Below are 27536 nucleotides of genomic sequence, written 5' to 3'. Positions count from 1 at the left end.
TGAACGCCTAAACTTGCGCGCAATCTTAATTTCGCGTGAAATCGAACCGGTGAAGATGGTTTGTAATACTTGTTTATTGGAATATAGTAAAAAATGGTAAAAAGCACTATAATTTTGGATACTCTGTATAGTTTTTCATATTACGTGCATTCTGTGCAATTTTGTACCTTCAAATTTTCCATAAATGCATGAAAATCCGCAGTACAGTTATTATTATTCGACAGTTCTTTTATAGGTGGCTGGTACAAAAGAATAAATTTAGAAAAAAAAAAGAATTTATAATACCTTTTATACGGAATGCGATAACTTGAACTAAATTTTTAAACATATATTTCATGATGAATTTTAAGGTTAGGTTAGGTTAGGTTTTTGAGAATTTTGAATTGAGTGTCTCCTGATTTAATCAGCATAAATGAAGTTACGAAGTTTAAAACATTCACGCGAACTAATATTGTTTCTATTCTTCATCCAACTCGTATTTACAACAGTAGACGCTTTATTTCTTAAAAATTTCACAGATTTTCATCACAGTTCGTTCATACAGACCGCGTAAAATAATTAGAATATTATTAGTATCTTGTTTACTCTTGAAGGAATAACATTTAAAACAGAATTTGTCGAACAAAAGCTTCATTACACAATGTACAATTATCTAATCGTATTTTGTTCACAAATTCATTCTCTCTTCGAAACACACATTTAATCATCTGTTTTGCTCTAAACATTCATCGAGCATAGCTACTCGATCGTTTCTCTCAAAATTAGTCTATGGAGCAACATTTGCTAAGCCAATAAAACACCGAAGAGAAACTAAAATACAAAGGTGCAAAATAAACGGCTCTTGGCGACCGTAAGTCCTGGAAAATACCTAACAGGTACATTCTCGCACCTCCATACGTCTCAATATACACCTAGAGAAAGAGGCGAAGGTATAGGGGGAGAATGTATATAGATTGCAGGTTCCCTGCAGTGTCGAATCCTGGGTAATCCCCGGCAGCGGGCGACAAGCACGCACGGCATTCTGGCAATTCTCACGATTTCCTCGTCGCCCTTAGGTCTACCGAAGCCCCCACGCTTATACACATCCATCCGTTCCTCCCTCAAACGTATCCACGTTCACGTAGTCCTGGCCCTGGTAACTTGGGTGCATCATTCTCTCTCTCTCCCTGTCTCTGCGTCTCTCCCTGTCTCTCCCCGTCTCTCCCTGTCTCTCCTTGTCTCTCCCTGTCTCTCCTTGTCTCTCCCCGTCTCTCCCTGTCTCTCCCTATCTCTCTCGCGTTCCTGCTTGCAGCAGCTTTATGCAGAGCGGTTAATGGCTCCACAAACGATCAAAAACGCAGCTAGGTAGCAGTCCTTCAGGTTGCTGCGCGACCCTCTGAATGGTCGAACAACTTCTAACCTTCCATCCTCCCCCTCCTAACTCCTCGTGACCATTGAATGATCCGTTAAAAACATAAATTCATAAACTGCCCCCCGCAAATGCGATTGTCCCATCGTTGGGCGATTAGTTGGACACGCCAATAAACCCATAATGGCTGATTCGTGATTCGGAATAAGTTAAATTGATTTTCCGGATTAAAGCCAGTCGAAGGACATCGTGGTAAATGGCTACTTTAACAACGTGACAAAGTAACCCCCTGGGGTAGTACAAAGCACCGACTGCTGGTGCCTCTACTGTCCCTCTGTCGCAGACCTTAAATCTTCCTTGAGCATGTATATAACAATGCGGCTGTCACGATTTTCGAATTCCTTGAGATTTGAGAAAAGTAGGTGTCTAATGTTGTGTAGGAATTGTAAGCGCAATTTGACGTAAGTATGAATAGGATTGAACTTGCAAAAAACACAGAAAATGCAGTTACGTATGCTAGAGAAATGAAATGAGAATTAACTCCTTAACGCTCATCTTACAAAAGGTGCAATTTTGTTTAATTATTCTCTTTCACTTTCCATATTGCACCACCCTTCTTATTCTATCGTAAAAATGTAAGCCACAGCATTACAAATAAATGGAAAACTTATTTCTATATGCCTAGGAAGTAATTAAAAACAAAATTGATCACTTTTAGCATACCAAATAGAGAAAAATGTGAGCGTTAAGGGGTTAATGAAATTGCATAGAAGCAACTTGAAGTAAAAGAGTTCTTATCTACAAATAGTAATTTATAATTATAGTTTTTCATAAATTTGCCAAATAATATAAATATTTGACATTGTTTTTTAACATGAATCCATAACGAAAATAGTAAACCGAATCGGACACTTAAATTTTTAAACAACGTCGTATAATTTCCAAAACAAATATTAACAAATAAATATTTTATCTGAAACTCTAAATTTTACAAAAGGCACGAGAAATAATTGATCAACGAAGATAATTATAATTCCCTTCATCCAACGTTGAAATTATATCACCACAATGTCTTCTCTACGTTATTATAATTATCATTCGCTTCGAGATAAATGCATTCGAAATGCAAGACGGTATTAAAAAGGATTCATCGACGAGACAGGCTTGCATCAGAAAACGACAAAACGTAGGAAAGATTAAAAGGCCAGGAACAAAGTGTGTCACATCAGTCGAAGAATTATTGACTACCCATCCAAGAAGCTGGGCTTCCATCTTGAGGTTATAAAAGAGGCCAACGAGTAGTCGATAAGAGGGCGTAAATAGAGATACCAAATGAGGGGAGAATAGGAAAGTGGTTGCTACAGGCCATGCCCTCCTCGTCGTGAAGTTTAACGACGGTGGGCGTGGAAGAAACGAGCCGCCTTTGTCCTCCTCGCCGGTCCAAATTATGTCGACTGGGCCCAAAATCACCCCGTAATTGGCAAGCTGTTTGTTTTGTCGCAGACTGTGCCGACAACAGATGGCCCTGTTTGGTCTTGCTTCACGGCCCTTATTACGATTTCCCATTACCGGTTGACCGGCTAAAATCAACGTGACCGTACTTTCTGAAGGAATTGCGAGCCAAACAGCCGCGTACAACGCATCTCGAAATAGGAATAAGGAACAGCAATATCTTGCGATGCTGGAGCTTATTAGTGGGTAGATAAATAACATGTTCAACCCTCGAGATCCTATGCCCGGGTCATTGGAGACCCACGGGCTTTAAATTAAATAATTTTTAGCATATTAGTGTTAAATAACATGTTCAACCCCCGAGATCCTGTGCTAGGGTCATTGGAGACCCACGGGCTTCAGATTAAATATTTTTTAATATATCAGTGTTAAATATCTGTAATAACTCTTGGTGCAATAAAAAATATGTTTATATTCTACAATATGTTGAAGTATTGAACCTATATAATGTTAACCCTTTGCACTCGGAGGTCTTTTTTACTGTAGGAAAGGTTGCAAATCGGATCTTTGAAATTTTTTAAAACTAACGTAAAAATGAACTATACTGTTTTATTTCTATATTCAATATATTTTCTATTGAACGTATGTAGGTATTTATTGAGACACATAGGTCTGTCTTGATGAATTATTTATCAAGTGATAATTATTTAAAGTCGCTTCTCAGTCGCCACTCGATTGCAAAGGGTTAAGTGGTTGACCCTATTGAAAATAGGACGAAACTAGGAGTTATGAACAAAATAAATGTGACCTGCATTTATTTTGTTCACGTGTTGTGTCGCAAAACGTGTCGTTTCTTTTCAAACATTCTTCAGGTAAGTTCGTTTCATTTTTTCAGCAATAATCTATCAAACCAAGAGGTACTTAATTAAGAGTGCTACATTGCTGACATTGTAAGCTTCTCTTTAGTGTAAGTTTTGTAACGAATACCATAGCTCTAGGCGTTCCTGACTAAATCATCTAAATATGGGCTGCAAAGCTAGTAGCTTTGTAATATGGACCAGTATGGGCTAGCCAATATTAGAATTCGGTGACTACGAGAATTGTACTAAGAAAAATACCGAAAATTAAAAAGAAAGATATATAAAATCTTGAAAAAAATTTACACGTTTGTGATTATTATAAATAGATTGTAAATATTGTAAATAACATTTAAGTTTAAGTTTACATATTTAGAACACCTTTCTAAAAATGAAGATTTTCCCTTTTATCTTAAACGTATAATTTGCAACATACGTCGCTTCTGTTTGGCTTATGTGATTTTGTATCGTATAGTAAACATGTTAACGATACACATATATTCAAGTGTTACGTCTTAAAAATCGTCCACAGGTTTGACAGTAAATCCTGAAATAAAATAAAATTAGTAAATGAAGTCGTAATAGAGGACTTTCTCCTCTATTATTTGGTTTTCACATTATTGATAATAAGAATGTGTAATGTTGTTTCGTTAACAGTTACATTCCTAACCTTAAAATTTGAAAAGAATAACACAAGAAGTTGAGCAAAATGTGTGTATTATTCGTAGTACTAGTCGAACACCTGTGGAATTTGGAAAAGGAAGCGAGACTCTAAGGTCACGAACAAGTACAATGTAAAATGAGGAAAAAGGAAACTAACGAAAAACCTTTGGAAACCTGCGTCAGTTGGCGTCACTGTACAGCCCTCGAAATCTACATAAACCACCCGCAAGATAGCAGCACTTACCGACGCACAGATTCATTCAAGATATTCAAAATTCTCTCATCCAGTATTCTTACGAATTTGTGTCAATTAACATGCACAAAATGTGCATGAAAAATCGGGAACAAAAATCTGGTCTGTTTTAAATAAATATAATAAATTAGAATATAATAAATAATTTAATTTTCACTTTATTATAATTTAAGATATAATTATTTAGTTAAAAATTAAGAACTAATTTTCACGAAGTTCTAAGGTTGTTCGGTATATACCGAGAAAGAAGTGGAATCGATATTTTTTCTCACGTGAAACCGACCGTTGGATATCTCAAAATACTTTATTATCTGATACACCGTGTTTCACCGATAGGAAATTCCAGAAGCGAAATAAGCTAGAAGATATCGACGAGCGTGTATTAATTTTGGGAATGGCGATATAATAAAAAGACGAATGATGCATCTCAGAGTAATTAAGAAAGCGACCTGTCTACCTTGTACGATCGACCTCGGCAAAGACTGTATCGTGGGATCGTGAGAACGCCACTCGATTTAAACCATTTATAAATAACATAAAGGTGCACACGTGACATGCATGTGTTACAAACAAAATAATTAACGATTTACATAGAAAAGCTGAAGATAAGAATTTCGATAATTTCCATCTCATAGGAAGTGATGAATATAAATAAGAAAGTTAACAGTTTTGTGAAACATACGGAAAAGGAAGTGTCGCGCAGTTAATATACAGGGTGACATGAAAACTTTGTCCGCCTGGAATATTTTCGCTATTTGTAGAGGAGAAGGTCTAAATTCGGGCTATCACTTTTATTTCAGGATTTATTGTCAAACCTGTGCATGATTTTTAAGATATAACACTTGAATATATAGGGTGTCCCAGGTTTTAATGGCCAAACGTTGTCAGTATATTCTACGGGTCGAAATAAAAAAAAAAATGTTATACAAACATAGGTCTTTTAGAGCTTCGTTAAAAAGTTACGGCGGTAATACGAAACGAAGGGAACAATAGCAGACTCGCGGTTACTCCGATGTAAATAGATCATCGATATTTGGACCGTTTATTTTGAAAGTGGTGTAAGTCCATTTTCTCTTGTTTCAAGAAAATTAAAGGTTAACATATCTGTTAATTAAAAAATTAAGGCAAATTATATGAAGTCTGGCAATGTTTCTACTGTTTTATCAATATGTAATTTGGTTATATAAAGTTCTTTTAGGCGTATTTTACTAAAATGATGTATACTTACGGGCTGCAAATGGACTTACACCACTTTCAAAATTAGACAATTGTAAAAATCGTTTAATTTCAATTTTGAAAAATCAAATATCACTTAAAATATACTTCATATTAATCCAATTTTGTTTACAAATAATGACACGATATAAAATAGAAGTAGTATTTTAAATTTTAGACGCTAATTACATTGTTAAAATTACAAGATATTGATATTATTTACTTATGCTCTGCATGTGGCAGGCAGTGTTTTGAAATATGCATGATGCACCGGAGGTATATAAGGTAATAACTGCTTGATGTCTTTATATATTTCATAAGTAATAGGCCTGGCATCTTGGTACAATGGCGCCGGGGCGATTTTTTGAAATTTTACCGGTCTTCCAGGACGTGTAGGTAATAAATTTATAGTTTTAAATTCTTTGTCCTTCATCGATGTTTTATATAAAATAGTGTATGGTGCACCTTTGGAGAAACCTCATCCAACATATTTGCAACCAATGTAAAATAACAGGCTACTGATCGGCAACTATCTGCTAAGCCACCTACCTCTGTTAATTGGACTTACACCACTTTCATAATCGATGATTATGCAATTTCATTTACCGACCAATTTTAAATTGTACAAAACATGGAAATTTTTTAAGAAATTAAACACGGACTAGTTATACATAAAAAATTTACATTAAATTAAGCATGAATTACGTGATATCTCATTTTTTTCAAAAATGGACTTACACCACTTTCAAAATAAACGATCCATTTACAAGATCGCGTAATGAATTGATACAAAAAATCAACGATGCATTCACTGAAACGAAACGAAATAATAACGAAATTGCGGTAAATCATGTTGCTGACAATTCAAGTGGAAAAAATCGAAATCACGATATAAACATTGAATAGCAATGTAAAATTAGTTATCAAACTAACTTCGAAGAGATCAAATAACGAACACTTAATTCAACAAATTTACAAAATTCTAGGGTAAGTGACACTTACACGTTCACAGATTCACGTCTAAAGAATTCGAATAACTCCTCGAACCACTTAATTTCTTGAAAGAAATTCAAATCAGAGCTCGAACACCTCGCAAATGGCATTGCAATCTCTAAACTTGCACGATACAAATTCTCTCACATTTCCCGCCATTCCTCTAATATTCTACACTCCCTTCAGAAATACCGCCGCTCACGAACTGTATCGCAGAACACGTAAAACCACCTAACTTTAGGGCACCCAGCCCTAACGAAAACGAAATTAATGATCATTCTTATGAACGAAGAAGAAGAAAAAGGGGGGAAAAGAATAAGAACAGAGAGAGAGGAAACGACAAGAACGCCGAACGTTATCTTATCGAGGATAGTCTCGTCCCGAGAGAACTGGTATGCGACTCGGCAGATCGATGTTCTCTATCTTAAATGTTTCCAAGATTGGTCATGTTTTGTTTCCATTGTCCCCTAATTAGAAGTCGTCCGGACTTTCAAGTCGGACGAAATAAAGTTGGAGCGAAGCCGATCGAGAGAGTGATAAGATGAAAAAAGGGGGGAAGGGAACGTAACGATGGCCAAGATACCTTTTCTTAATTTCACGGTCCACTAAGAATATACACGCGAGGCAAATGTCTCTCTCTCTCTCGTTCCTTTTCTTTTTCTTTCTTCTCCCTTCCTTCTACTTGTTGCCTTTGGCCTAAAAGTCTGGCCGATGCGACCACTGTCCTTGTAAACAACAGACGACGAAACGAGAGTCCGATGACCGTGAAATTTTCGATCGAGCAATATGACAGACAGCATCGTGTATTGAAAAATGCTTTTAACCGGCGGCTAGGCAGTTCGAGTGTCCTTAATAGGGGAAACTTGTTACCCCGGCCTGTGACCGACCTGCTACTAAAGCAAACTGTACGAATCTCTTCTGCCGGACGGTCGGTTAGCCGATCGTGAGAAATTTTGCGGTGTGGAAATCCGTAGACTTTGCGAAACTTTCGCTCGACTTGCGAAAGCGGAAAATATCGCCGGGACATTTTGTCTCGGTGTCTGGTGAATAACTTACGTCGACGTATTTAGCGAGACTTAGGAATCGCGTGCAACCGAGATTTTCACTTGCAAATTTTCATTGCAAATTTGCCAACCAGCTTTCGCGCCAAGTCCACTTCGAACTTCTCCATTCTCAGTTCTCTGCTTCGAGGCAGATTTTCTCGCGTAATTAGAATTGGATAACTCCTTTAGAACTGTACCGCGTAATCTGTTCTCCCTTTTACTTCCCCTGAAATGTTATCAGTGGGCAATGTTGGATATTAACCGTTTGAGTGCCACGAGCCTCTCTTATTTCCCGATCGAAAATTGCCAAGCGGCGCGATAGCGCTCGTCCTATTCCGCGTCCAAAAATGCCAAAGAGCGCGATTGCGCTGTTTTCAGCTTACATCTAATAAATATTAATATTAATTTTATCCTTTTTTACTTAAGACTCGAGGGTAACCGTAAAGTCGTGCGTCGAAAATAATCGACCCCTCTGTGATTATGGGCTTCGCAGCCTAGAGCGCTAGGACAGGATAGAAGAAGCGCGATCGCGCCGCTTGGCACTCAAACGGTTAAGAGTGCGAGGTTATCGAGATCATTTGGTTTTGTCGTGAAGATTTAAGATTGCTCGTGTTGTCTTTGGTGTTTTTCTCTTTCTTCCTATGAAATTGGTGATTTGATATTGACGTTTTTATTTCTTCGTTTGTGTCGCGTTTGGAATTTTACACGTACGAAGATTTTCACCGAGTTTCGTATAGCGCAGTGGCAAAAATTATTTCATAAGGAATTTTGGTGAGAGATGTATTGAATTTTATTTGAAAATATTGTGGCGAATTGAAGGAACAGATGGACTTGGGGAATTTTTAATAAAATCGGTAAATGTTGTTGAAATTTTGAAACTATATACACTACCGGCCAAATGTTTGGTATCACTGTGCATTGCAAGTTGCACCAAAATTCTTAAAAGAAAAGTTAGCATTCAGCATATCATTCAAATCAATTGAAACGAGATAAAGTGCTATTGATCTTCACAACATCAATTTCAAATCAATGAAGAATTAGTAGCGGATTTAATATTGATGCAAATTGGCAGGTGATTGCAAATTTTTGGCCGGTAGTGTACTTATGCATATGTGAGAGGAGCAACAGCAACGAGGAAATCAAGAGAGAAGTCTGAGCTAGAATAATAAAAAAATATTGAGAAAGCAACATCTACCGAATATACCTGAGAACATTCGACTTTTGGTTTTTTGGTAATCATGTCAGCCAGTTTCAAAAATGCTGTTTCGAGAAAAACGTGTTCAAAGTTTTAACTACAGTTTAAGACTATGTAGAGCCGCTTCCTTCGAAGACATACACCTCTGCTAATTTTCAAAATTAAGCTTTAAAGCTTCGTGGACATATTTTCAAGATAGTAAACTATAAAATAATGCAAAAAAAAATTGATTTTTTCAACCCGTCACAGCAGGAGGTTCCCTTAAACCGAAGAAAAGAAACCCGCGGAAATATGAAACGGCCTAAACGAAAAGACCAAAATGGAGCGTATGCGACCCACACGGCACGGAACGTGTTAATTTCGTTATCGTCCACAATAAACACACGTTAACTAAACCTAGGTAAAGGAAAACCATGAGACGTGCCAGAAAGAGTAAGCGGTGAATCCTGCACACAGGCGTAAATACCACGCGAACAGAAACCCGCCAACAGGTCTAAAGAAAGTTGAGAAACACGTCGGTGAAATTTTCACTCTCTCTCTCTCTCTCCGTTGGCAGTGAAAATGTTTTGAAAATGAAGGGCTCGTTAATAATAGGTAGGTCTGTCGTGGTCCAGGAACAGACAAAGGCTCGTAAATGAGGCAAAGGTATTCGCAGTTTAAATCAGCGACAGATATGTAGAGCACGGGAATATAGGGTCTCCTCGCGCACGAGTCGAAGGTACGAGGAATCGAGGTATACATAAGGCTGTGGCAAGGAAAGGGGCACGGTGGAGGCTCAAAGGGATCAAGGCGCACCTGAGAATGGAGATTTAAGGGTCCGACGTGGGTGTGGGTGGCCGCAGGATTTCTGCCGATGGCGTCGTCCTCATCGTTGTCGCCGCATCGTTACATTCGCCGCCAACGTGACGCCCTTGCGCTTGTTCCAACGGAGCTCCCCTCGCATATATACCGTCCTTCTACGTGGCATTTACATTATTCGGCTCCGACTCGAATCTAATATTATGAATCACGCGCCCTGTCCAGACCGTGCATAATGGGGTCGTAGGTCGGCACCGCCTCACGCGGAATTCTTCTTCGCTGTTCCTTCGGCAGAACAGGAATGGAACAAAGGCTTCCAGACTCTTTCCAGGCGGATGAATTTTCAAAATGGATAATAATACTGTTCCTTAGTTACACACTTAATAACGTCGCGAACCGGACGTTTCGCGGGGAGGGAAACGCGCGGTGCGGTATGGACGGTGTCGTGGAATATTGCGGTAAAACGTGGGATACGTAGGATGCTACGAAATTCCTTCGCTTTCGAGGTTAATTAGGAATGTCGTTGGAGAGTTGTTGATTTTTCTCTTATTTCTCTAACTTCTCTAATTTTTCTCTAAATTCTCGAATTTCTTTAATTTTTCTCTGAATTCCCTACATTTTCTCTAATTTTTCTCTAAATTCTCGAATATCCTTAATTTCTCTCTAAATTCCCTAATTTTTTTCTAATTTCTCTAATTTTTCTCTAATTTCTTGGATTTCTTTAATTTTTCTCTAAATTCCCTAATTTTTCCCTAATTTCTCTAATTTTTCTCTAATTTCTCGGATTTCTCTAACTTCTCTAATTTTTCTCTAAATTCTCGGATTTCTTTAATTTTTCTCTAAATTCCCTAATTTTTCTCTAATTGTTCGGATTTCTTTAATTTTTCTCTAAATTCCCTAATTTTTCTCTAATTTCTCGGGTTTTTCTAACATCTCTAATTTTTCTCTAATTTCTCGGATTTCTATAATTTTTTTCTAATTTCTTGGATTTCTTCAATTTTTCTCTAAATTCCCTAATTTTTCCCTAATTTCTCTAATTTCTCTAATTTTTCTCTAATTTCTCGGATTTCTTTAATTTTTCTCTAAATTCCCTAATTTTTCTGTAATTTCTCTAATTTTTCTCTAATTTCTCCGACTTCTCTAACTTCTCTAATTTTTCTCTAAATTCTCGAATTTCTTTAATTTTTCTCTAAATTCCCTAATTTTTCTCTAACTTCTCTAATTTTTCTATAATATTTCTTTAAATTCTCGAATTTCTTTAATTTTTCTCCAATTTCTGGAATTTCTCTAATTTTTCTCTAGATTCTCTAATTTTTCCCGAATTTCTCTAATTCTTCTCTAATTTCTAACGAGGCGAATAAAGGTGACTAGAGGTGACCTTGATAATTATAAAAAAAATTACCTGTAAAACCAGCCTGTAGGCCTCTCTAAACTGAAGTATTTAAAAAAAAAGATTTATGAATACATTTACGCCTATTAAGTATTCGAATGAAGGAACGCCGTTTTATAATAGCAAATACGCTGCATATTGCCGCAAAATATATTCTTTAGTCTTGCAAGTGTCTGTGTAAAACTATGAATTTGCAACTTGAAAAATTTCTTAACATTCCGAATACTAATCACATTGCGAATATAGCAGAGAAAGATAAATCTGCATAATTTTAAATAACTAAAACAAATTACAGGCGAAACACTTTCGTAATACCTCTTATCCTTAAATTGAAACTTGAATTATTCGACCTAAACCTTATTTCCCCTAACGAACTAATTTGTGTTACTATTTTCGTAACAGCAGAAATATCGTTAAAATTACAAATAAACATTTTATCGTCATCCGTCGTTCTTCGTTCTATCGATGAAAAAAGTATATACAGTGTGTCCTGAATGTTTTAAAAATGTCATTGCGTTACTGTTCGATAGAACCCTAACTGCACTCTTATTTTCAACATTCTCGTTACACAATCCTGTGCAAACCGATATTATTAACCTACAAACAGTCAAACGAGCACAACGAAGTGAACGAACCTCTTCGAAGAGAACAGAACAGCTCGACACGGAACAGCTGTCGTGTCTACGCTGCGAAAGCGGAGGAATCTCGAAAAAAGACGCGAACGCGAAGGTAATCAACCGGGTGGTATAGGAACTCGCCGAGAAATTTTGGTAAATGAGTTTCTCTGCGAAAGAAGAGTGACAGTGGTAGTATTTATTGCCGAGATTTAGGAACAAGAAGGAGCAACAAAGTAAAGGCTGTAAGAAGACGAAAGAGGCAAAAATAGAAGCGAAATGAGAGGAGAGAATTTTCTTAAATTGCACTTTGTAGCTCCTGAGAGACCTTACACAAGGATTTCGACGCCCACGGCGAGGGATAACGAGGCGAGCTGAGAGTCCTCCTCTTCGTGGAGGTGAGACACACACCGGTAGGTCTTTCGCAGCAATGCGCGCACGGCCCACAGGGACATAATTGATATCCGGGAAGAGCAAAGGGAAGAAGAACGAACCTCTGGAGATAGTTCGGTCGTGGCAGCAGCGTGCAAGAGGAAAAAATTACCTTACGGAAAGTGACCGACCAACACGAAAGGAAGAAGGACAGAGGACCACCGAGATCGTGTCTAGAAACGCCGACTTGCCGAAACTCTGGCAAAGGCCACTTAAGAGTCCACTAAATATGCCTTTTCCTTTCTTCTCCCGTGCCCCACGCCGAATCTCGATCCTTTTCCTTAATGGGTTTCTTTAATCGGTCCAGCACTGCGCAAACATAGAGCAAACCACCTTCGTTCGAGCTAATTGCTAGTCGCTGGTCTCCACAGAATCCTTCTCCTATTGTCTACTTCGTTTCTCTACGTCTTTCTTCGTTTGGCCAAGTGTTACTGTGTTATTTGGTTAATCTTGAAATTTTTTGTTTTTCTTGGTTCAATTCGTCTCTAGGAGATCCAAAAATCGACTTTTGGATTGTTGTATTCTTCGAATGTTTACACTCTCGAAAATATTTGGGAAAATTTCCGACAGTTTGCACATTTCAATCAAAAATTTGTTTTCTAGGTTCAATTCGATATCTGAAAGGGGTATTAATTTCTAAGAAGTCCAAAAAATCGACTTTTGGGTTGTTGTATTCTTCGAATATTTACACTCTCGAAAATATTTTGGAAAATTTCCGACAGTTTTCATATTTTCAGCAAGAATTCTTCTTCTTGGTTCAACTCGATGTGTGAGAGAGGTATTCATTTCTAAGAAGTCCAAAAAATTTACTTTTGAATTACTGTACCTATTCTTCGAATATTTAGATTCGAAAATATTTGGGAAAATTTGCGACAGTTTTCATATTTTCAGCAAGAATTCTTCTTCTTGGTTCAACTCGATGTGTGAGAGAGGTATTCATTTCTAAGAAGTCCAAAAAATTTACTTTTGAATTACTGTACCTATTCTTCGAATATTTAGACTCTCGAAAATATTTGGGAAAATTTCCGACAGTTTTCATATTTTCAGCAAGAATTCTTCTTCTTGGTTCAACTCGATGTGTGAGAGAGGTATTCATTTCTAAGAAGTCCAAAAAATTGACTTTTGAATTACTGTACCTATTCTTCGAATATTTAAACTCTCGAAAATATTTGGGAAAATTTCCGACAGTTTGCACATTTCAAGAAAAAATTTTATTTCTAGGTTCAATTCGATAGCTGAAAGGGGTATTCGAAAACATTTTCCTTGCGTATATTCTCGAAATTTATAATAAATTTCAAAATTACAGAAATTTGAAGAACCAAGTGGGATCCAAGTTGCTACACAGACATGGCAAACATTAAACCTAGTTAGTCTTTATTCCACCTATTTACACGGTATTTTAATTCGTATAATTTTTAGCACACCTGTACTCGTGTATCTAGAGATCTCTATTTCACGTGTATTTATCTCTTTTTTATCTCCGTTCGCGTTGTATTATGTCCAAATTTATTATTATTATCTGCAACCTGGTAATTTCGGAAGCCACATTTTGTTTGCGCAAATTACTCGGGTGAATATACCCAAACACTCGAGTATCCGTGTAATATACAAAAAAATGCCACGAATTCAAATACGAACGTAAAATCGAGATCTCTAAATACAAATTCTCTTAAATTTATCTGCTAAAAATGACACGAATTTACACGTGTAATTAAAAACACAGATTGTTTAATTCCCTGATACACGTACCTGTGTAACACACGTTCAAAGCCACGATATCTACGTTAAAGAAAGGAAGGCTTAGAGACGAATTGCAAATTTCAGCGAAATTTCAGGAAATACTATCCTCGCTCTTCAGTTTTTATCGCTAAAACCATATGTGACGTAAAATATATCCAATGTCGGTCGCACGACAAACAAGATTATCGCTGGTTCGTGGTCCTGTGAAATAATAAGTATGCGAGCGTTATATGGTACAACGAGAGAGGCGCATGCACGGAAATCCTGGTTACCGCTGTTCGATCCCGTCGACCGTAAATCATACTACCGTGCAGAGAATGCTTGCGATTCCATGCTCTTGAATAATTGCGTCTACCTTTAACCACCTGCGGGTTTAATCCTATCATACCGTCTTGTACGATGAAACAACCGAATTCCTGGTATTCAACTATGGATAACAAACATGAAGAAACCGAAAAGGTATATGGTTCGCTCTACAACATGATCGCCGTGAAAAGCACGCTAACCACCGCAGAAATGCGTCTAACGATTATGTGCAATTTTCCAAATTGCGAGCTAAATGGAAGAAATGTTTGTGGAACGAGGATGATTTAGTGAATTACTGAATAACACGTAAAAAATGCGAATTACGTCGGTTTAACGAGCTCTTAGATTGGAAGAAAGTGGAGTTTTATGTGAATTAAATGTCGAGTAGAAATTAATACTTTAAAACATATTGATAAAGAATGTAATAGGAATTATTTGTAAAAAATACCCTTTACTCGCGTTGGTTATCTTTTTTCCCTTTTAATTTTCAAGCGTAGATATTCTACACTTGAAATTTCTCACGTGTAAAAATGATTTTTCCGTGTATTTTGCAAATTCGAATTTAAGTGGCTATCCTGAACATCGAGATTCTTTCTTTCATATTGCATTACTGTACATATTGTAACTTTAATCTTCGTTGTTTTTAACTACTTTTCTTTATTACTAAATCAATCAAAATTTAAAAATATTACCTTCGAGGGAAAAGATGTGTATAACAAAGAATTAGAAAACGTATCAGACGAAAAGTTTGTTTGGCTTAAAAGGGATACTATCTGACAATGAATGACAAACTCAACTGATCGTGAAAAATGCGTCTTAGAAGTCTTTGCCACAAAAGCGAAATCTTTGTATAGATATGAAATCCACGTTTGTACACGAAACTTGTGGAAAAGCTTCAAAGGTTTTTTCCCATTGGTAAAGGTATTTACCAACCCCAGATTTATCAATGATCTTCAACTGAATTCTGCATCGGTAGACCGAGTAAATAAAAAAAATCAGATGAACGGGATTAGTCTGCGCCATAAATAGATTTAGTTCGAATGAACGACAAGAATCCACTTCTAGAACCCAAAACTATAAAATTACTTTATTTTTCAATTACTTTAAATATAATAACGTTAACATTTACAGGTGTAATCTTTTTCTCAAAAATCTGTAATCGTTTAAATGCAAACAAATGTAACATTAAAATCAAAACGATCAAAAGTGCTCGTAGCGATGCAATTCTGAGCAAACACAAGATTTAAAACAATAAAAAAAAAAAATAGAACAAAAGATTACGGTAGATTCTTTTCACGATATCTGTCGATTTTATCGAAAAGACACAACAAGGATCGAGATAATTTCAAAACACGCCACGATAGGTATAATCTTTGCGGAATGTCAATACCAGCGTTATGAGCGTGGTTTTTTGTCGAGAGTTCCTTTTACGCGTCGTTTAACCTACGATTCGAATCATTTCGATTTGTACGCGGACAATTTTCCGCCACTCAACGTCAGATCTGCTTACCTCGACCGTGATCGAGGAGAAAAAGGAGAGTAGAAGGAAAGCATGAAAAACTTGTCAGCAAGTTTGAACGCGAACAAAGAACTGCCTGTCGTTGTATACAGGTGCCTTTAAACGGCGAGATTATCATTGTTCTGATATTTATCTAGCAGTCTCTGCTAGCATTTCCCCGCACTTTACTTCCCCTTTTTCATCTCGTCCATCTCTTCACTGTCGCTCTAGTACCGTGAAAAACGAACATTCCAGGGTGCAGCCGTATTTTTCGGATTGACAAATAAACGGACAATGAAAAGTCCCGAGGCTTGTCCGTCAAGCAGAATAATTCTATTTAACCCAGGCATGTCCGAACTCTACGATGGGCGGAGTCCCTCACGCGGTTTCTTCCATCTCCACACGCCAATGGCGTTGCACGCGAGGCATTCAAATTTTGGATAAAAGGTCGGCTATAGCGTAAGCGTGCTCGAGTAAATTTAACTACGCGCGTAATTGTATTAATTAATGTATATTTACGCGGAGTTCGGTAAAATTGGTAGAAAATTTGAGGGATGATTCTAGAAGCTAAAATAAGACGAAAGTCAAGAATAAAAAAATTTCTTTTAAGGCTCCGTTTTTGAGTTATTAATATTTGAAAATATCCCTGTGACCGAGCAACCCTCCTTACACAAGCGAATGTAAGACAGTCAGGGCACAAGGGGTATACAGCGATTCTCAAAACTAACGAGATATGGCTAGTATTTAATGTTGTAATATGTATAAAGGAGGCCGAATATCACTGTTTTCTTCTCCTGTCAGCCATGTGTCGTTGGTTTTGAGGATCACTATACTCCTTTTCAAAAAAATCGACAAAAATCTGAGGCGCGGACTCGCATGTGGTTTTCAACACGCTCTCTTAAGCAAATTCTAATCGTATGCGATACTTTGATGAAGTAGCTAGCCGTTTACAAACGTACTTATTTGGACAAACTGGAAGAAACGTCCAGAACAAGTACCGCGTTTTTCAGACAAACAATGCTGTTTCGACGAATTAGTTTCGCACAGTTGCTCGTCTAGTTGCAATCATATAACAGAAATTTCCTTTCTTAAGTGCACGCTTCTGCACGCGTATGTGCATTATAGAAAGAAAAAAAAATGCACGATAATTGTCTTCTTCCTTTCGGAGCATGCTTCGACATACATAATTAAAGGAAGCATAAATATTTCCGGAATGCATAATGAATGTATTATAAAAGGGAAAGTTCTTAAGTTTTAATCTCTCGTTATAGCAAACGGTGGATGACTTGTCAAAACGTGAAAGGCATTTTTATTTCCTTGTTACATGTGCAATTTTTATACTTTTATGAATACAAGGTAATTACAGCTGTTTAAGGCAGTAAGAAAAATATGTGTGAACGTATTATGCACAGATCTACTCACCACATTGACGAAATCCTGAAACGTCACTGCTTGAACATGCGATTCCTTCGCTCTGCTGAGAAGAATATCTCGTTTATTTGGCGGTATCTCGGCTTTCCATTCGGAACTCTTCAAAGCGGCCAAAAAATCCTCCATCGGTATCTCGCCAAAACCCTCGGGATCAAACTAAGAAAAATTTACACTTAAGAAATCGCGCAAACTGATCTTCTGTTGGTAAATTTGTTAAGAAATTTATGGGCATACCTTATCAAACAACATTCGCCATTTCTGTAATGAAAAAAAAAAAACAAAGGGATGAATAATGATGTTAATTTAAAATATTTTCTAACGTTAAATAATACGCTTTGAAGAGAACAATAAAAAACAGATATATTCATTTGCTAATATTAAAAGATGAAACATGATGAAAATAAAATACGTATAATTTCTGTTTATCAGTTATAAACTATTATGAAGATTTGTTAGATGTATTAGTATTTTTTAAACAAATAGAACCATCTTAATCACATTACTTTGATTTAGCATATAGTAAGCAAAAAATATCCTTTTTCTATTTTCTACTTGGGTATTTACAATCATATCAATTTCTGGTAACAATTTTTAGTTTACTTTAGTTTACTTTAATTTACTTAATTTAGCTTAGTTTAGGGTCACGTGTGACATGTAAAAGTGCTTGTAAAATATGATTTCTTAAACTTGTGGCTATTTTTTTTTTTAAATTAAAACAGTATTTGTGCAATTTTCGCTGGGTAAAGCACTAACCTATCCGTTGAGCAACTGCCTGCCCTAACGCGTAAAAATTGCCAGATTTTAGGCGCCGATTTTAATTCTCAATAATTAAAAGAATAAAGCTTCAAATACAATTTTCTATTCTTATTTTTCATTTTATTTTGACTTCTAGAATTACCCCTTAAAATTTCTCCGAGGTATGGCCGAACACCCTGTATAAATGTAAGATAAGTATATGTGTACATACATCGTTAAGAAGCTCCCGCCTGTATTCGGATTCGTCGATATCGATTTCGGAAGCAAGATCGGTATGATCGGTAACATAGCCATCGTAGTGAGCGCTGTTCGCTTCGCTGCGTGCATATTCTTCCTCCTCCTCGACAGTACCGGCGATGGTCGGTATCGAAGCACCGCTTGCCAGTAGCATTACCAGGCGTGGCACAAGGTCACCGGATAAATCTCCTCATTCCACCCTCTTTCGTCCGTTTTCTGAAGCACAAGCACATCGTGGCATTGCTACCGATGGGAAACTCCATGATGTTCGACATATTAGACATTTCTACTAATTTATTCTACAACATCGTTCAATACTTACTGTACTATTTCGTTTGCAACATCAAAATAGTATGGGCTTAAAAGTCAAGTACATTTAACTTGTAATTGTTAAGCACTCTAATAAGCATGACTTACGTAGTAAGTTATTATTATGCTCGATAAAAGTACTTGAGCCTTACAATTTGTTGGCTTTCTAGGTTATACACGAAATGTAAACAAATAACTGGAAGTAATTTGAACGACTTATCGGGATAATTATATAAGGAACATCGATCGTTCATTTCTTTTTAAACGTGCTTCAGGCTTTGTGCAAAGACGCGACAAACTATGCAGTATAATATCACTCGGGCGACGGTGCCGTTTCTATGGCAATGCATCGTCGATAGGTCTGACTGCACACAACCTCTCTACTATATCTTTCTATTGTCCACAAGATTCACCCGAAGTATGTACATCGCTTTTAATCAAGTAACAGTTTCTTTACCTTATTTTATGTAATGTAAAAAGTTTTTACAGTGTACATTACATTTTTGAAACGAAGGATCCTATGATATTAATTATATCTTGTTAAAAATTGCATCACTATTGAAAAAATTGATGCGAGTTTACTTTGCGATTTAGAGAACATGTTTCAGCTACATTTTGAACACTAAATTCTACTGCTGTTAACATAGTAATATGAAATTAAAATGAAAGAATTAAAAAATTATAATTAAAAACTTCTTTATATTTAAACGTAATCATGTGGCTTGTAATTGGTTAATTACAAATCAAATTGATAATTGTTGCAGTAATTAATAATTAGTACCTTAAGTAACTATTTTTTGAAATAGTGCTTGCAAATACAATTTTTGTACCATAATGTATCATAATATAACGTAATAATTTACTAATTTATTAAATAAAAACGTGAAAGTGAAGAAGATTAAATTTATTATTCCATATTCCTGCAGAAATAGGTCATGCTATAAAGCTTCTGTAATTTTGTTAAACTCCCTTCTCATGCAATTATTTTCCCAGTAAACATGCCAAGCAGTAATAAATAGCAAAATATTCTTCGCATAATGAAGCGTCTATCAGATTAAATAAAGTACGATTAAAATTCCTATTAGAGAATAAAATAAGACTTTCTCGAACAATACGATACTACGACAAATATTGTAAAACTCCTTTATAATCGTGAAGCAGTAACGTGTAATTAAATATAAACTACAAAAATAATAAATCGCGTTAAATTCGTACTAATTAAACTGGTCCTTTTCAATTGTTTATTGTTCGAATAGTTTCGATGTATCATCAGCATTATTTCAGCATTATATTTTAGCATTATCGTTAAGAGCATCGAACTTTCATTGAACGAGATAAATTCCCAGCCAACAATTACTTTAAGTCTCGTCGTTTCGATACATTTCCAATCTTAGATCTAATACGATACGCAAATTTCTAACCGCGATGCAACCAATACGTCCACGCGTCAGCTTACACTACACCCCCCTCACCCTCACCCCTCCCCAGCCGCCACCCACTCGGCCCAGTCTCTTGCCCTTTCCGTTCCTCCTCCCCCGACTCCTTCACAACCACGTTCATTCGTTACCCTCCGTTTTGGCACAACGTCACTGGAACTCATCCCCCTTTCCTGTCGTCGTACCAACCCCACCAAGTCATCCCCCCAATCCTTGACGCACACATACTCTGTCTCTTTTCGATCCTGTTTACCTGTCCTCCTTCTGCGCCATCTTCTAAGCGCAATTACGTCTCGTGCAAGCAGACACATTTGCACGAGACGTTGCTCTAAGGTCGACGACCTTGAAGAATGTCCGACGACACATCGTCATGGACGATGCTTCTTACGTATACCTTGGTGTCTTTTTACGGCTAGCCCTACCGTGGCGTTATATTACCTCGAACCCTTTTGTGATGCACGAAACGGTGGGTCTAACTTCGTTCGTTTACATTGTATATACCATATCTGTGCAACTATTTAGTAGTAACAAGACGGGAAGTTTTGTCATCTTCTTATCGGAAAGAACAGGTTGTCAAAGTTACGAGCCAATGCATACACTTTGTTTCAAGACGTGAATGTGTATTTACACAGTTTCTTTGGGTGTTAACCTTTCACACGACTTCTATGACTATCCCTACTATGTACATAGTATAATCTTACTTTCACTGTTTTGCTCAGAGAATGGCTTGTATTTGATAGTTTATAATACGCAACAATGTTAATCGCATAACTTTTAGAAAGGTCATAGTAACATTTCTTAACATTCAGGTTGGATAACATGGAAATTGTTTGTAAGATAAATCGTAGAGAATATGTCGATAGAATTAGTGATTTCTATTTAAATTATGATTTCTGTGACAAATTTTAATTTAGTTAAAATTTAGTTTAAAATCCAGGGAAAAATGTGAATACCAGAAAAAAGTAATATTTACCTTTTATAACATGAATACAATGATAATGAGGTAGTGTTCCATGGATGAATATTCACAAACGAGAAGGAGAGGACGTCAAATGAAAATGCTGTTTGCCATAACACCATAATCTCACAAAAACTTGTATTCACAATATTCACGTCTTAACAAAATCACTCGTAATATATCACATGTAGAGGCACACGCACTTCCTGCACTAAAACGACATTTATCACAAGTACCGTAGAAATTATTTTATTCTAAGTATTAAACTTGATTGCGTTAATAAATAGTTGGTTTGCAATGTTTTGATTATTATAATATAATAAGAAAAGTAACTTGAATCTTTATGTCCTTATGTCGTCATTTTGGCGCCATATTAGTGCTTAATCGCGAGTATGCAACATCGATAAAACAGTTTCAAAATCGATCGAAAATCACCAAAAATATAGAACGATTTTAAAATACTTTCGTGTCACAATCCTTCCGAAACACAAAATTATAAATTATTACACTAAGCAATTTGTAATGTACGTGTTTGCTTTACTATGTCAACAAATTAACAGGAACAGATAGTTAACATTTTGGCCAATACGCGAGAGATACAATTTGAAATGGAACATGGTGGTTGGATGATAATTTTGACAACAAGCGTGTAGAGAGGAACAACGTTAATAGATTATCATTATAATCAATAAAATGCGAATACAACACTCTGCAGTGCGTAAAAGAAATCGCAAATCGTGTAGAATCGGCGCACAGCGTTACGTCAACACGAAGTCGTAAATGCAGTACGTGCGATGGTAGTGGCGGTGCCACGAGTAACTGCGGCAACGTGCGCAAAACGCGTTCGATCGATAATACAGATTACCGCGGAACTGCAACAGCCAATAGCAATCAGATCACATAAGACACACGCGAAGAACACGTGGAAACTGGAAATGCGGTCGTGGTTTAATGTATTGGCAATATAACCGGTGTTGTCGGCGGGAAACGCGTCGCACGACTGACGAATACTTTGCCACCCTTATAAGCTCCCCTTTCCACCACCCTCGTTTTCCACCCCCTCGATTCGTTTCACCCCAGACTCGTTCGTCTAACCCCAACGTTCAACAATATGCAATGGATGTTTGCATCGTTATTGGCACGATACAAATTGGTACCTTTCCAGTAAAGAAAACTTCTGAACGTCTTCGTTCTGTTTCTCTTCGCGACGCTAAATTCAACACAAACGCAAGCATTGTAATTACTTAGATTCTCTTAACCATTTGTATTTTAAAATGACTTCACGTAATACGATTATCGTAAAATGGACTATTCAACTGAACTTTTTATACCTTCTTCAAATGTACTTACTTTTTCAAAATGTTATTATTAGTGTATCTATAATATTAAATCTACAGCATTCATACATATCACACAATACTATTAAATTAACTAAGAAAAGTTAACAAAAACTAGATATCGATGATATTTATTGTGTCTTTCGTAAATGTAAAATTTAAAACGATTAACTGTGAAAGTTGAGTGAACTCAAAATAATAGACGCGGGATTGATGAAAACAATTATAATAGAAGACAGGATGTGAATTGTGCTTTTAATAATTGGATGTACACACATACGTACCAACCGTTTATGTTAATCGTTTTTTTCTTAACATGAAGCAATACAGCAATATTATTAAATAAAGGATATTATTTCATTTCAATATAATAACATTATAAAGTATTATTTTCAATATTGGCACCTGCTGTTAATGAACAAAAAACGATAAAACTTGGAGTATCTTATAGTTTCATTTTTAATGCTATTTAAATTCTTCAATTGGTTCAGGTGGCGCAGATGTATGTGGTTATCTGAAATTCCCTTTCACCGTTATCAGCTATGACGGAGAAAGAAGTTAGGTTATATTAGGTTAGTCTTTAAATGTCAATTTAAAACATATTATAAGTTCAACGTTGATATTTTTCATATAATATGGTATGAAACGAATGCGGATGCAGAACGGAAACGTTGAAACCATGTCATATTTGCGTGACTGGAGACAAGCATTACGTGCTCCTCATGTGTACAGAGTTGCTAACAGTACTTTTCGTATTCAAAGCCAATATTTAGCTTTGATTTTCCTATTATTATCTGTTCCTTTATTTTTACTTGGATTCCCCTTGTTACGCGGAGCTGTACATTCTTCAACATCAAATCAGTTTTTAACACAGTGCAAGTATTATAAGTACAATAAAACATACCCTTTATCGGCTCCAATTAGGACTTCAAGAGGTATCACTTATAGAATAGCAATAGTGAGTGATCTTGATCATGATTCTAAAAGTTTAGATAGGAAAAATGTATGGCACAGTATTATGAAAACAGGAAGTCTCTTTTGGAATCCTAGTACAAACTTTCTTTCTATCATATGGGATGATAGAAATCATATGTTAACATCGTCTTTAACTATGAAAGGACGTGGTATGGAATTATCTGAGTTAGTTACCTTTGATGGACGTTTACTATCATTTGATGATCGTACAGGAGTTGTATATTTTATTGAAAGTGAAGAAGCCTATCCATGGGTTATTTTAATGGATGGTAATGGTAAAAATACTAAAGGTAAATTATGCTCGTTTAATTTTATACTATCACTAAAATTTATCAAATTTTAGAATAATGTCAAATTTGTGAAATTAATTTTAGGATTTAAATCCGAGTGGGCAACTGTTAAAAATGAGTATCTATATATTGGCAGTATGGGTAAAGAGTGGACAACTCCTTCAGGAGAATTTGTACACAATAATCCTCTTTGGATAAAAATAATATCTCCACGTGGTGAAATTCAATCTTTGAATTGGATTTCAAACTATAAAAGATTAAGGCAGGCAATTAATATTGAATATCCAGGTATGCAAATATCTGTTTTACATATAACTTTTTACGTGCATAAATTTTCTCTTCAACTAATGTATTTTATACAATTCTTTCTCAGGTTATATGATTCATGAATCAGGAGCTTGGAGTGATATACACAAGAGCTGGTTCTTTTTGCCAAGGAGATGTTCTCATGAACGTTATAATGAAACTAAAGATGAAGCAATGAGTTGCAATATATTATTGACTGCAGATGAAAACTTTGTAGATATTAAGGTTTTTTTCTCTTATTTTTTCTCTAGATATGTTTAATATCTATTGTTTGGCACATTCTACTCTATTTAATTAGATTGAAAAATATAGAAATATTAATAAAATTTCATTTTTAGGTTACTAAAGTCGGTAATTTAGTTCCAATTAGAGGTTTCTCAACCTTCAAATTTTTACCAGGTTCTCAAGATTCAATTATTGTTGCCCTGAAAACTGAAGAGTATCAAGGGCAGACTGCTACATACATTGTGGCATTTACAATTGAGGGAAATATTATAATGCCTGAAACTAAAGTAATAGACAAGAAATTTGAGGGTCTAGAATTTATATGACATTCCATTTAGGAATATGTTAACAAATTTTTTTAAATGTAAATAAATGTACAGATTTTATAATTCTATAGTATTATTAAACAACAAGTAAAGAGAATGTATAAGTTATTTTGCACAGTATTTTCTAAATATCAGTATTATCCTCCTTAAATGTATTTTAACTTTCGTAGAAAAGTAGCATACTTACACGTGTTTGTACAGCGTGGTCCACGCAACTGGAATAACTCCATCGTTTACAACATTTATTTAAAATATCTCAAGAACTAATAATTTTTCCACCAATTTACCTTAATACCTTTTTATGCAGACCGACGGGATGATTTGACCTACACAAAAAAAAAGTGTACATTTCCATTTAAAAAATATCGCGCAACTGTAAAATGCACTTGCAAAAAAGATATTGTCTTGCAAATGTAGTCATCATTGAACCATTCACCTTCTTTCTTTAATATTATTTTCTAATTGCAAGCAAAAACGAGATATGACTTATTCTAATTGCATGAGCTGCCCTATGTATTCGTGTACAAAGCATATGTTGGTTGTAAATATAATGCACATATAAATATTTTGCAAAGCGTGTCATTTATTACAAGAATATAAAACAGAACATTAACTAGATCCAATGTCACATAGAAATTGTGAAGTTGAAGTTTCATGTTTTATTTATTGAATACATATCTATAATAAATATGTTTTATGTATTATAGAGTTTCAGCTCATTTTAAAGTTTTATTTCATTCTCGTTTTCATACATCCCCCTTCAATAATTAGTATCGACAAACTTTTAAATACCTAATATCATAATACGATTTCCAGGTCGTAATATATAGTCTAAAATCAATAATATCTATACACGAAAACTTTGGATGGTGGCAGCAGCATTGCGCTGCATTAAAAGACTTTAGTCAACTCGTGGCATCGTAGGTAGACGGCTCTGTTTAGTAAATATGAATGTTTTAATTGTATTCATTTAATCTAATAGTGATAACATGCAATTGTTTATAACTACCCTTGTAATGCGTTCAAAAATCGAATAAATTTAACATAATAAACCATTCGAAGTAAACACGACAAAAATTTACACGACCATTTAAAATATTCGTAAATAAATTACACACGAATGTATTTGATTTATACGAAAAAATTTTATTACATAATATTTCCAAGCAGCGTAATTGTTTCAATTATATGGAACATTACGATTTAATTAATACCTGTCAAAAATAATCAAAATCTAATAACAATAATAAAACTATTGCACCAGTTCAACTTCAGAAAACTCTCATCATTCAACCAAATATTTCCTTCGACTATGACAAAAGTTTTCAGTTTTGGCATATCCGGTATTACATGGGACAATCCCGCATGGGTACTGGAAGTGTATCTTGCATATCTGTGAATAGCGATACCGTGACAGTAACACGCCTGACTGCCGTGACGCAAATTCCCTGAAATCTATATACATTAGTGCTGCTTCTAATCGTTGAATTTTACTAACGACAAGGAGAGCATCAAAGGAAGACCAGCATCCATTTATTTCGCTGGAGAAAGTGACCTCTCGTTCGTTACGTTTAACTGCTACTGAAACGTTTCTCGCTTAACGCACACGTGACTCTCGCGTCGCAGGTATCGCGATATCCTTATCAGAAAGATTTTCTGATTCCCAAAAAGTTTGAGTCGAATCAGAAAAAGTTCTATCATATCGAAGAACAATGGCTGAAAGATCTAACGACACGAAGGAATGGAATATCGCTAGGATGGGAATTTCTCTGCTTTTAAATAATAAACCCGAGGAGGCGGAATGCTTATTTACTAAACACCCGCATAGTTTCCACATTAAGGCAGGTCGTTGCTTCGTCTTGTTCATGGTACGTAAATATACTATTATAACTGTTTTATTGTGTTGTAAAGATGAATGAACAAAGTCGCAATAATATTTGTTAATTTTATTTAAAAATGAGAAAGCAGAAAATGTTTTTATATATTCATTTCTAAAGAGTGCTTTTTCTAAAAATATCTCATGTTACTTTTAAGAGAATAGTTTGTATTTAACGTAAAAATAGTATTACATCGCGTGCTGCTGTGCACGTTTTTATCGATTGAGAATCTATTTGAATGTGCCCTATTAACAACACACGATACATGGTCTCGGAATAGAAACGGAAAGGAATAATTGGTAAATAAATTTTTAGAATGCATTGATGACCTTCGAAAATGATAAACTTCAGCAGGCTGTGTTTCTGCTGAAGGATATGGAAAGGGAATGCGCGAGTGATATAGGATGGTTGAAATCCATGAAAAGTAAGGTCTTCAAAGCGGAGGAAACAGGCGTAATTATCGTTTTTCGATATACAGCTGTTACTATTAAAGACAGTTATTTTTTGCTTCAAAAGAAAAAAAAATAATTAGCAAATATAACTTAAAATTAGTAAGGGAAGTTACTAATCGGATAATAAATATTGTAGAAAGACTATGTGAATAAATTGGAGAGGCAAATTGTGCTAGCAGACTCGCAAGTTTGTTTAGCGATATTAACATTACTGCAACAAGAAATTACTGGTTACGTACGTGGTGGTTGGATGTTACGTAAAGCCTGGCGAGTTTATCAACATGCATACTCGCAAATCTCACAAATCTACAAGCGCACATTTGGTTATAATCCATCTGGTATGTAATTCTATCGAAATATTATCTGTGTATTGCTTGATAAATTTCGTTGGTTATAATTTCACAAAAAAATAAGAAATAATATAAAATTAATTTGAGCCGCCCTATACGGTAATATTAACAAGTACTTAAGTTGTAACAGTAAAATGTCAAGGGTAAATAAGAACCTGCTTTAATATTTTAACTATTATTCGTGTGCTTAATTATGCATCACATATTCTATTGGAATAAAATGTGAATTAATTGGAAATTAGTATCATCGAGTACTATTTGAATCGGAAAACAAGATACGTTTAATAAAAACGATAATAAAGGAATGAAATTAAATTTTCAAGAGAAAGTAGAATAAATTGGGGAGTGATGATCCTATGTGTCAGATGGACCACCTACATAATTTTTGAAATACCCGTTAGATGTCACGACTATTATCATATTTCAATTCTATATGTTGTATTTTGCCGCCAGAAGTTTAATTGCGTTGCATTA

The 27536-nt window shown here is 35.6% G+C and overlaps 3 protein-coding genes across 3 annotated transcripts in view; 2 read left to right on the top strand and 1 right to left on the bottom strand.

Moving 5' to 3' along the window:
* Window positions 1-17157: 17157 nt before the first annotated feature.
* Window positions 17158-18375, bottom strand: LOC108570145 (rhomboid-related protein 3-like). Its single transcript, XM_017931935.1, has 4 exons — window positions 18196-18375; window positions 17463-17486; window positions 17220-17384; window positions 17158-17163 (listed from the first exon to the last, which is right to left on the bottom strand). Exons 1-4 carry the CDS (start codon window positions 18373-18375, stop codon window positions 17158-17160), a joined length of 375 nt encoding a protein of 124 aa, XP_017787424.1.
* Window positions 18376-22811: 4436 nt separating this feature from the next.
* On the top strand, window positions 22812-24383 carry LOC108570163 (soluble calcium-activated nucleotidase 1). Its single transcript, XM_017931956.1, has 4 exons — window positions 22812-23526; window positions 23611-23814; window positions 23900-24057; window positions 24171-24383. Exons 1-4 carry the CDS (start codon window positions 22902-22904, stop codon window positions 24381-24383), a joined length of 1200 nt encoding a protein of 399 aa, XP_017787445.1. The 5' UTR covers window positions 22812-22901.
* A 1647-nt stretch (window positions 24384-26030) lies between these two features.
* LOC108570144 (tetratricopeptide repeat protein 39C-like) overlaps window positions 26031-27536 on the top strand; it is an 11482-nt gene continuing 9976 nt past the window's right edge. The window contains exons 1-3 of the mRNA XM_017931934.1: window positions 26031-26251; window positions 26576-26713; window positions 26849-27050. Of these exons, the coding sequence (XP_017787423.1) occupies window positions 26096-26251; window positions 26576-26713; window positions 26849-27050 (496 nt within the window). The 5' untranslated portion in view covers window positions 26031-26095. The remainder of the gene's footprint in view (window positions 26252-26575; window positions 26714-26848; window positions 27051-27536) is intronic.

The sequence above is a fragment of the Habropoda laboriosa genome, unplaced genomic scaffold (assembly GCF_001263275.1).
Source record: "Habropoda laboriosa isolate 0110345459 unplaced genomic scaffold, ASM126327v1 scaffold80, whole genome shotgun sequence".
Lineage (NCBI taxonomy): Eukaryota > Metazoa > Arthropoda > Insecta > Hymenoptera > Apidae > Habropoda > Habropoda laboriosa.
Note: the sequence above shows the minus strand (reverse complement) of the source record. Positions and strands in the feature narration are given on the sequence as shown.